General features: G+C 39.6%; 1 protein-coding gene across 10 annotated transcripts in view; it reads right to left on the reverse strand.

Moving 5' to 3' along the window:
* TSPAN4 (tetraspanin 4) overlaps window positions 1-12,238 on the reverse strand; it is a 471,022-nt gene that overhangs the window by 50,098 nt on the left and 408,686 nt on the right. For all 10 annotated transcript variants that reach the window (XM_063331344.1, XM_063331346.1, XM_063331350.1 and 7 more), the window contains one exon: window positions 9,847-9,921. In XM_063331344.1, coding sequence (XP_063187414.1) covers window positions 9,847-9,921 — 75 coding nt within the window. The remainder of the gene's footprint in view (window positions 1-9,846; window positions 9,922-12,238) is intronic.

Consider the following 12,238-nt stretch of genomic DNA (forward strand, 5'->3'; position numbering starts at 1 on the left):
AGAAAGACTACTTAGTTGTATTCTTAAATATCTCTAAATGATCTTTTGAATCTTTTCCATTTGGCTTCATTTACATAATTTCCCTATTTTTAACATGCAATTCAGTTTGCACTTCAATATGTCCTTCAAGGTGACCTCTGAAAAGGTTTCCTAAATGCTGAGGTTAGGACTTTGTCAACAGAGGCACCATCAGCACAGTGGAAGATGATGACACGTATTGTTTTGCTTTCCTGTGGTTCAGAGCGGCAAGATGCAGATGGCAGAAACGTTTGGTGGAGCAACATCATCCTTGGCTTATGGCAGTAAAGCGCAAAATGGAGCAAGCAAGAAAATAAAAACATATAGTGTTGTATAATAATTCAATAATCTATCACAGAAAAAAATCATTACGAAATCGTATCAAAGACAATTAGTAGCAGGAGGGGGAGTGTAAGTAGATGAATGGGTTTCAACAAGAAAGAACTGAAGCTATATGAGAATTCTCTGTTCTCAAGGAAGCTTCCCCTGCAATCTAAAGGCATAGAAGAGGGTACACAAAATAACTGCAGTACAACAAAGTGAATTAAGATCATGCCATAGTTAAGACAATCTTTGTACATGCCTCATTCACTGCTAATGCCAGGACACTGTAGCAGAATTGTGTTATACTACCATCATCCAAATGTTCAGAGGTACTGAAAGCTTCAAGTAGGAAATGTGTGCACTCTGAAACTGTAAATTAAAGTGTGCTCTCTGCTTCCTGTTAAGATATATCCCTTTACACAAAATCTACTTCTCTTTATTCCAGCTTGGTTATCTCCTATTGTCAACTCAATCACTGATTTTGCTGCTCATTTGTAAAAAGATTCAGGGAGTCCAAGATTCCAAATGATTAAACATAATTAGTCCTTATTAAAGATGATTACAGATATACCTGGTTGCTGTTTTACTGGCACGGACAGTAAAACAGCAAGCAGGTATTGATTACCATTGATACCACTGATAATGTTGGTTTGTAAGTTTGGGAATATATTTCAAACGGTACAACGGCTGGTATCTAGAACACTTGCTGAACCTCCTTCCTACATCTGAACTTCACAGCAAGGATTCAAGCCACAATTACCAGCCGTAAAGATAACACCGTCTTACAGTGCAGCAAATTTCCCATGAGAAGCTACACTATACAGTGGATGCCTTGTATGTATCATGGATTTTGGGTAATATAAAGCACCTGAACATGATTTGTGGCCTTAAAGTCAACACACTCCACCCTAAGGGAAGCCAGAACTAGTAATGGTTTAGAGCTGCTGATCAACAGATCTGTCATTCCGTGTATACCATTGCTGAGTTAAATAAAAGGAAGGAGTTGAAAGAACTTCAGATGCAAATTATGCCTAATAAAGTGGTCTACCCACCACATTATTCTTCAATTGCAGCTGACAAATCAAAGACAAGGACTGTATGCTATTGGCCTGCTTACAGTCTGATAACACAAAAAGTCATCTTCCCTTCTCTTTTTGTACATGTAAAAAATGTTAAACATTTAGTTTACTGTCATTTTCTAATGTTGTCTGAAATACGTTGTGACACATCAAAAATGTTCATAGAATGAATAAAAAATGTGCTGTCTGTTTCAATATATTACCTCAGTCATTCCTCTGCATTTGATGTCACCTGTATTTAAGTGTCTAAAGCTGCCTTAATTATTTATTTTATCACCTTTCTAAAACATTCTTTTCTCTTTCTGCTATTCTTCCCCTTTTCAAATAAAATTGTATGAAACATGTACCAGCAGTTAGAACAGAAGTAAAACAGGATCAGTCACCAGCTAAAACTAGTGTTGATCTGGTGTATGTAAACCACTACCGTTCTCTCAAGTTCTATCAGCACCGAATACCAGCATGCATTCAGTTCCTGATCCACCTAGATGTTAAAATGGCTTCTTATTTGACCACAGATGAGTCACGTAAAAACTTGTCCTCTGGAACAGTAAGGTCCCATTACATTTGTTCAGACATGAGAGCACTAAGCATCTCCCAGGACACACTGCACCTTCAGGATTTAGCCTTCAACACCACTTCTCCCAGTCAGCAAAAGCGGACCTGAACTGCTTATTCACCACTTGTAACATGCTTTAAGATGCTTGGACACAAAGCATGCAGTTGTGCAATGTATTTATTATCCACCGTTACTGTATTCTAGAGTTTTGCTTTGGAGAGGCTGGCTGAAGACCTGCACCACTCATATTTTCTCTACTACGAAACCTGAAACTTGAGGCACGGGCATGGGAAACAAATCATTGTAAAAGTGCTCCCACAACAAAGATATACTCTGACATGCTCCTGAAATTATGATTTAACCTCTAATTAGGGATTACAAACCAGCAAGAAGGAAGTCCAGATACTTCTCTCTCTCTGTTGTAGGCTAACTGATTCATTGCCAAATATTTATCAGGAGACCCCCAATGAATTTAGTGATGTTAGGAAATAAAAGATAGATCTGGCTGGCTTTATGCCAGGCATAATGTCAGCAGCAGCTGTGTTTGATTCATCTATATAGGTCTGGGAATTAATCTCCCAGTCAGCCAGGTTGGAGGTTGGAACTGGATTTCTCCAGAGAAAAAGCACTATTCCAAACCGAGCAGCAGGACAATATGAAAAATTGCAATATGAACAAAAATCCATACTGACTAGGATGAGACACTTACATTCATCTTCATTTCTGAACTCAGGCAAAATAGGAAGATACGCGGCATAAAGAGCTGACAGGCTACTGCATTATCTAATCTTTACAAAGAGTATTTGTGTTAGGCATGGAGCTTAATTTAGGACAGTTTGATTTTCCTTTCCCCGCACCCATTCCCCTGCTAACACTTTATTCAAGGAATCAATTAGGCCTTGATCAACCATTGATCAAGAGTTCCCTGTGGGGAGCCGTAATGCATTTTATCTGCAGTTATCGTTCCTAAATAACACCTATTTCTGAGCATGCACTTAATTCTTTTCATCAATACTTTGCTATCCTTCAACAAGCCTGTTAACAGCATTTTGGAGGTGCACCTTCAATGAAATCCTCCTTTGACAAATGAATTAGTGAAACTACTGGGATTTCCTTTGGTGTGTTTGCTTTTTTCAGCCACACAGGCAAATAAATTCCATCCCCCTCACCTCCTCCTGTCTAAAAAAAGGTTAAACGTGCTGGAGTTCAAGATACTAAATGGAAAGCTGTTCAGAACAAATAGAAAAAGATAACCAATAATGTTTTAAAGCAAACATTCATTATTTTTCACTGAATTCCCTATGGAATGAAAGATGTGATGCATCTTTACAATCTCCAGAATTTTTCCCTGTCATTAGCATTTCCCTAGCAATATTTCTTTTAAAGGAAAGACACGAAGGTGCATTTCAACTTTGACAAGACTTCAGTATATTATTAAGTCAGTCACATGGATTTAAGCACGCACTTAAGTTATTTGCTGAACTGGGACGGATTTAAAGCCATGTCTGAATGCTTTGCTGAAAAGAAGCCAAAACGAATTGGTTATAATTAAATTCTTTTGATGAAATTTCTGCAACTCCCTATTGTGTGACACCAGTACTGAAATGCTAATAAACTAGTTAAAATTAAGCTTATTACCAAGTAAAATAAACCACAGAGACACTTCTGTCTTTTCTTACTTTATATCACCATTTATATAACATTATTTTGCAGTAGAGAAATAAAATACTTGATCAGGGCTAATGCATCACCCTCACAGAGCAATAATTGCAGTGCATTGCAATCCCGGAGACAATCTATAGATTCCTCCACATCCGCCTACAACGCTACTCCTGTTAATCTGAGAAATAGCTTTTAACTATGTCAGCACTTATGCAAAGCCCTCACTCCAGAACACTGCCAGGCAGATGCTACATGCCAGGAACTGCTCAATGTGTGGAGAGCTTTTTTAAAAATGAAACAAATGGATTTTTAACTGAAAAATAAAGCATTAACATATACGCTGCTCAGAAATCACTGCATATACATACCAGGACTTGCACGCTCTGAAGCATGTTATGTTAATGCAGCATATCCCTGCAGAAATACCACAGTTAAAAATGGCCTTGTCCTCTTGAGAGCCTTCTGCATGCCGACAAACGCAGATAATACCTACGCAGATAATGTTCTGAAACTCTCCCAGCCTTGCACAGCTGCAGGAATAGCTATGGTCACTGTGGCAAAGGCGGATACAGGGACCCAATATTTCAACAACCACTCAAAAGTTTCAACAGTAAGAAGTTTTAAAACATGCCACAATGGGACAGTGTAGGCAAAGTCAAATGTTGATGAAGAAACACTGGTAGAGAAGGCAGGCCATCTGAATGAAGAGTGACCACCCTGCCAGTTTTGCAGGATTTTGCAAAGCCTGTTGTTTTCCAATAACTTAAAACCACCTGTAAAGTGCATACAATTTGGATGATCTTTTCCTTTCATTTTATCCTCCATTTGCAAAGAGATTAACATCTTCTCCGTGTGAGCCCTGGACAGCCCTGCATGCTAGGCTGACTAGGAACACGAGGCATTTTGGTACCTGAGCAGACATCCTGCTCCGCTGAAGCTCTGTCAAAGATAAACGTGGAAAACTGTTAAGTGCTCTGGTCAGATGCTCAATGAGAGCAAAGCTTCTGCAGTAGGTTTGAACTAACTTTCTGTACGAACAATTTCTTCAGTTTGACTGTAAACCCCTTCCTCATATTGGCGAGCAGCTCAGCGGCACCAGATCATTTCTGTGAGCAATTGCTCATGAGGGCAGAAGGTGGAAGAGATCCAGTTTTTCCACTTTATCTTTAAAGCCAAATGCAAAAGAGGTTATGAGGACTGAGCTATACTTGAAATCATACCCACTACATTCCAGCCTGCTGCCTATAATCTGTACGGGACCAGGCAAAATATCAACCAGGAATTACAATAATTTGTAAAACGTTTTGAGAAACAAAGCAAGAAATGCATCAATCTACAGGCCATATTTTTTATAAACTAGCAGTAAAAGCTATAGAGGAACTCATTACAATTTACAGCAACACAGAAAACAAGAGCATTTTCACACATCTCATGAAAAACAGAAGTAGCCATTATTTTTCAATCCTCTACCATTCTATGGGCCATTTTCAACACAGCTAAGCAGGCATGGAATTTAAGCTGTAATTTTCACAGGGACCCCAAGTGAGTTAATGGCCTAGTCTTTATTGAAAATTCTGGTCTTAACTCCTAGTTGCCAATAGCAGTAACTGCTGCCATAATCAAATATCAGAGTCAGTGATCCTTCAGTGCTTTTGTTCCTTAAACTGGCTTATATTACTCAGTTTGACATTTCAAAAAGAAAAGGAAAAAAAAAGCACATTATGGTGCTTTAGTTATGTTCTTCCATTTGTGGGCATTAAATAGTGGCACCATAGCTCTGCCTATAAATCAGAAAAAATGCAGACATCTGAACAAACAAACCTATTGAAAAAACCCATGTATTACAGCTGCAAAAAAGTAAATATGGACCTTTTTATTCTGTGCCTCCAGGAGAATCATCACAGAAAAAATAAATACAGATGCTAAAACCAGAAGGATTATGCAAGTTAGAACTGGAACTGGTACAAGACTATGCATTTTATTAGCATAATTTATATTCTAGCGGGGTCCAATCTGGTGGTGTTGAGAAATATAACGAGTATCCAGCCTCTACCAGGATAGGGCCCTGCTGCTTTCTCTTTATTGCAATAAAACAAGGTTAACCCTATCAGTACTCCACAAATCTCTTATAGATACATATAAAGCCTCACATAGAAATGATAAACTTATAAAAATGTCAAATGCTGCTCTATATAAATGGAATAAAAATAAAACATATAAAATAGAATATTGAAGCTATAGATGGGTGGCCATTCAGAAGACCATTCATGACTCTGCAGTTTGGACTGCTTCAAACGGGGGCATAAATTTAGCCTGAAAAAATAGTGCTAACAACCTGCCTTAGTTCTCATAATCACGTAAACTCCATTCAGTCCCACATGTCTTGGATTGAAATTTCTGCCCTCAAAAAATTAAAAAGCTACACTTTGGGAACTTGCATATGAACATGCACAGACACCAATAGGAGCTCCCAAGTCCCTCGGGTGCCCACTTTGAGCTGAAGACAGCCTATGAACCCATCACTTTCCTGCTTTGGGAAAAGCCAGGACGAAATAAAAGCGCCATATATTTTTCCTGACAACCATCCCATAGGAATGCATTTCCTCATCCTATTCCCATACAGGCCACGTTTTCACTTCTGCAGAACTCAAGGGATTCATACTTTGCAATGTAACCAGCCCAGGACAGTTGGAGGAATAGTGAACAAGGTGTGAGCTCAGGTCTTGCCAAAGAGATCCACAGTGCAGCTCCAAGAAGCAAGGCATTACCGCTTTTCCTTCCTATACTACGTATTCCTGAGCTTTCTCCAAGCCCCTCTCTCTTTACAACATCAGATGGCACAACCAGTTCAGAGAAAAAGTTGTAAAGTCTGAGGCAGCATTTATCTCATGAGATCAAAGCAAACATTTCTCCACCAAGAAAAGGGAAGATGACATTCTAAGGCACGGGAGCAAAATGGCTGCTTAAAAGCTCAGAGCGGCTTCTGCCAAGCCACTAGAACAAGACACAGAGGCAATTTTTGGGGTTCTCCCAAGCCAATGAATGAGAATGGGTCAGTCTAGGCTGTTCTGAGTCCCAGCAGCCTGTCCTGTCCACCTCCACAGCTGCACACTCTTCCATAGCAAAAGAACAAAAGCGCTCTGCCAAAAACCTACCTGTGAATGGCTGTAAAGAACTTTTGTCATGATGCTTTTTAATAATTAATAAGCTACTAAAGCAACAGTCTGAGCAATGGACACAAAGAGACTGCTTCACAGCTCGGGAACCCGTGCGCTGTGTCCACGTGCACCTGGATGTGCTCTCACCCTGTGGCTGACATTCCAGCGCAAGCACCAGCTTGCTGCTGTGCCCATTCTACAGCAGAAGGAACAAAATCCCTTGCCGAACCACCAAGAGCTCTGAATTTAGAATCAGCCCCAGCTGCCTGCAGAGTTCTGGGCAACTCTCTCAGCTCCTGCCTCTCCACCTCAACAGGGAGCTAACACCACTCTGCTTCAGGGAAGGAGGAGAGTATTGATTAAACTCTGCAGCAAGGGACAAAGCATCCACTCCAAAGTCCTTCCGCTTGTCAAAGCAAGAGTAAATGAAAACTGCCAGGGAATCCATTATTCAACCTCTTCTCAAGCCGGGAAAAAGCAAACTGATTGTCCCCCATTTTATCTTGTGAAGAATTTTACACATACATACACACCTCATTGACAGAAGGGTACCAGGTACTTGAAAAAACTGATTTTTTATATATTTATATATATATATATATGAATGATACAGGAGCCCTTAAAGTCTTAATCTGCAGAATCCTGTTCTATTCTTACACAGAAAATGAATGTTACTTTCTCCTGATGTGCAAGCGTTAGCATAGATCATTCCTTCACTGATTTTCCAAGGAACTACATTAACTGAACTACTGCGGTGGACTTGCCTGGGTTAGCTGCTTTCCATACCAGTGCGCATGGAAATACACATCAGGAAAACCAGCACACAAATTCTAAGCGTGCTGCACAAAACCACTAGTTTTAGGTGGCTGCTGTTCTATTTATTCTGTAGGCAGGACTGTAAGTGTAACACAAACTATTGATTTCCTCAGTATAAAATAATGGATTTAAAGTCATAAAGGACCATTAAGAGCCTCAAATTTGATCATCGACAATTCACAGACTACAGCAATTTCTTAACTCAGTAAAACTGCACTTGAACTGGAGCCCACATTTTAGACTCTGTTTTGATCTTACAGACAACTGTAGTGTATCTCCCGCATCAACCTACACTACGTGACCCAGAAGATGGTTAAATTTCCCCATTTCTTTATTAAGAACAAACAAAAACTACTGCAAACCAACAGGCTGGAGGAGGGAGGGAATCCTTCCTGACACTTTTTCACTACTTTTACCATTAAGAGTGAGGATCAACATTCTCTGTGACACACTTGTCAACATAACAGTGTTGATTGCTTTATGAATAAAAATGTTTCATTGTTTTTTTTCTTTCCTCCATACCCACACACTTATTGAACTATCAGACTCCAGAACAGCCAACAACAGGGAATTCTACAAGACGATGATGTGGAGCACAAGAAACATTCACCTTTTAAACCTGCTCCTTAATATTTTCAAGTATTTCTTCTGTGTTTAGGACAGGTCTTTAGTATGCCATTATTTTCAAAACGGCTATCATTTATCTTCTTAAGATCTCTTGAGCAGAGGATCTCTTTCCTTTCCTAAACTGAAGCGGGGTAGTCTCCATAATGCCTCTTTGTGACTGCTCTCTCCCACCTCTCTAGCTCTTCTAATCGTTTCTGTTACCCTTCACTGAAATGAAGTAACCAAAATTCAATATTAAATTCACAGTGAAGAGAGGCATCAAGTTATACAACGACATGATAATATTTTCTAACTGTTTCGCTTTCTAAATATATGCCAAGTGTTGTATTTCGATTTTGGAGACCCATTGCATATTAAATAAATGCCTTTATTAAGCTGTCATGTATGACGTGTAGATCTTTCTCCCAAGAGATTAACAAGTAATTCAGAATCCAATAATGCATACGAGTAATCTTAAATTGCCCCTTCTACTTTAATTACCTTGCAAGTTAATTCCATGTTCCAGCTACAGCATGCTGTCCGGCAACCTAGCTCTTTTCAGTCCTTCAGAAGTGCACCTGACAATCACTCATAGTGTTCATTAATTGATTCAGAGCCTTTTGAGAAAGTAATGTTGACATCCTACCCACTCCTTGTCCAGGTTATTGCTAAAAATACTGAATAGAACTAGGTCTACTGTTAATCTTAATTTTATTTTGATATTTTGTGTAGTTATTTTTTGCTCTTTTGTCTTTCCATTCCAGAAGAAGCTGTTTATTGGTCATGTATTTGATGACTATTAATTCATGACAAAAATTGGCACTTACCCTGTGATTTTCAAGCTCCCTTTGATTGAATAGGCAGGTTACACACAATTATACCCTTGGTTTTGGTTATTCATGGGAGATATTTTTTTAGAACAATTATTTTAAGGTGTCAGGCAATCTTGCCATTACAACAGAAATACCAAGTAAGCACAGGAACAGAAGCCAAACATAAGTAAAATTTGAAACGACAAACAAAAGCTTTGTTTATTAAACTTTTATACATTTACTTTGGCTTTCCACTAGAATCTAAGTACACATGTGCTGCAAGGAGCAACTTGGAAAGATAACGAATTGTGTTCCTTTGCCTGTGCTAAGGTCACCTCCTTTGTAACAACATTGTATGGTTCGACTCGATGATCTCAAAGGTCCTTTCCAGACAGGAAGATTCTATGACTCTATGATTAATGTGTCTCTTAAATTGTAAACGTATTTTTAAAAAATCCTATTCATTCTGATGGGTGCCTCTTCCTACATGCTCCTAGTAAGGCTCTGTTGGCTTCTTTGCTTTTTGTGGGGGTTTTGTGTTTGGTTTGGGGTTTTTTTGTTGTTTTTTCTTTTTTTTTTAATGGCAGATGCACTTGGCAATATCTGTGACCTTGAGTTGTACACATGAGCAAGCAAGAGAGCGCAGTCCTGCAAAGCTGTTTATGCATTCTGAGCAAGCTCCTTCTGAGAGGGCTGTCTCAAGGAAGACAGGAGCATGATGTGCATACCAAGCCAAGTGCTTCATGATTTATTTATAGGGAAAAGGGGCATAAAAATTTCCTGAAGGGGAAAGAAAAATGAAGAATCTGACTTACCTTATCGGTGTAGACGAAGAACAGAATCACAACAGTGAGCTCCAACAGAAATATAATTAACAGCATGATAAAAAACTGTCAAGAGAAGAAGGGACAGGGGAAAAAACAAAAAGCAAAAACCATCAGCATCTATTTCAGCTTTTTCCGGACGCACAATAAGTACATTCAGCAGATCATGCGGAATGGGGAGTGGGAGTCATACAGGCAGCAAGATGCAAAGCTGCCGAGTTACAGCAGAACAGAAGGCACGCAACATCCAGCAACTGAAAAAGCAGGTAAAGGACTAGTCAGGAAACACAGCAGTATCTGGGCATACGTGTGGCTGATGTGACAGTGATCAGTGATAAGTATATCACTGATTTCAGTAGAACAGCATAAAACCCCCCAAAGATCTGTCCCCCTAACAGTCCAGTCCTCTATTTGACAGTCACCCTTGAGGACTCTTCCCAAGTTAGTTTTTTTTATTTTTTTCCCCCGTTAGATCTTTCCAATTAACAAGACATCAGCAAAATCCACAGTGTAAGCCTCCCTTTGCAAGAGAAGGCAACCTGGCCCATAAACCACAAAGTCATAGCTTCTTTCAAGGGGAATTGTGGGAGAAGTGAAAGGCACACCAGAAAAGCTTGTATACAAGTTCCCTGTACGAGCAGTTGCACACTGTTGAGCAGTTGTGTACGAGTTGTACACAAATCACCCATGGGTTTCAACTGAAAGGGGATGATTTGTACCGAAGACATCAAAGCAAAGTTGGTCCATCTCTTTTTCTCCTCATAAGCCATGGAACTGTCTAAAACCCAGTAGTCAAAAGCTCAAAGGAGTGGATAAAAAACTTTTAACACAGGGATTTCAGGTAGATTGTCTAAAGCCCTCAGTTCTGACTGACTTCAGAGAGGGGAACTGTTGCCAATGCCAAACACTTCTGAAAAACCACTTTTTGTTAGAATGCTGGACGGGTCTCCAGCAGCATCAACACAGCAGGCACATGGACTTTAGAACAAGCACTATCAGAGCATTAAATGAAACTGAGTTTTACAAAGATGGGTAAAGGAGACAGAGTAACTCTGGAAACTTGTTAGGCTTTGTCAAAGGTCCTGCTCCCTATAACACAACTCCATACACTTAGTAGCCTGTAAGGCTGGAATTCTAATATTGAGCAACACTGACTTAATTGAAATCCCATCCCCAAGAGAAAAAACCAGTTACCGTCTCTTTAGCTTCAACCACATGGCTGCAAACCTATAAAAGTTTAATAGCTACAAAGCCTTATCAGAGCTTCTTCACTGCCTGGTAAGTCAAAACCAAACCTTTGAAGCTATGGATTTCTGTGACTGAATGGAGGGCAAAAGGTGAAGAAGGGGAAAATACCTTTCTCCACTAGTACAATTACACTATCTACAGAACTCATTGCATTTTGCCCTGCGCGTTTTAAATTAAAGTTTATTTTCAACTCTTCATTACTAGTATCTTCACACCTGCCTGACCCTAATACTGGATTCTATTACTGCCCAGTTTTGAATCACAGAACTCATTCACACTCGTGGATCCAAGCTGATTTCCATATCATTACCATCCAACCCTGACCTTCAGTACAGCTTTGCAAACCAGCCTTGGTGCAGCTTCCTTATTTTTTACATTTATGATTTTAACCTGCTGTATAGCATTAATTGAACCAGGACAAAACACATCACTCTTTTCAAAGATGCACAGACACTTTGCTATGTTTTATTTGGCTGTGAGATACTTTTTTTCTCATCCATAAAGCATGGCTTTCCCAAAATGTGCGTGCGAATACTATTGTCTCCCTGTGAAATTCACTGGCATAGCCTGGATTACATGAGGCAACTTCTAGAACAAAAGAAGGATACCCATTACAAACAGTGATCAGCATTTCCTACCATAGGACTCCAATTTCATCAGCTTATAATTTTACCAAACTTTAGTTGTCTATGCTTATATATTCTGAGCTTGTTTCTGTCTAAAGGGTAAAAGCTTTTGGAAGAACTTCAAAAATAGCACTTCAATTACTTCTAAGAATGAAGCAGAGCAAAGTATGTTATTCTGCCCAGGTTAAATTTCTGGTGGCTTAATTTGAAATCCTCTCACGCACCAGTGTTTAGAGCAGGGACCTGAAACAAAGTGCAGCTCCATTTCAGGCACATGCCTTCTGTCTTACCCAACTATGAGTGGATTTTTGTGGGAAAGTTATTAGTCTTCAAAAAACTGCATTTCACACATCCAGTAGAGATGAGAGGGCTCAGCAGCTAAAACCTTCAAAGTCTACAACCAGAAAAAGCCTACTCACATCCTTCCCACAGCTCACTTGTGACCAGACAACTCGCTAACCATCCCACAGAGCATCTTCCCTACTCCTGCACCCACACATCTGCACAAT

Source organism: Chroicocephalus ridibundus, chromosome 4 (genome assembly GCF_963924245.1).
Source record: "Chroicocephalus ridibundus chromosome 4, bChrRid1.1, whole genome shotgun sequence".
In the NCBI taxonomy this organism is placed as follows: domain Eukaryota; kingdom Metazoa; phylum Chordata; class Aves; order Charadriiformes; family Laridae; genus Chroicocephalus; species Chroicocephalus ridibundus.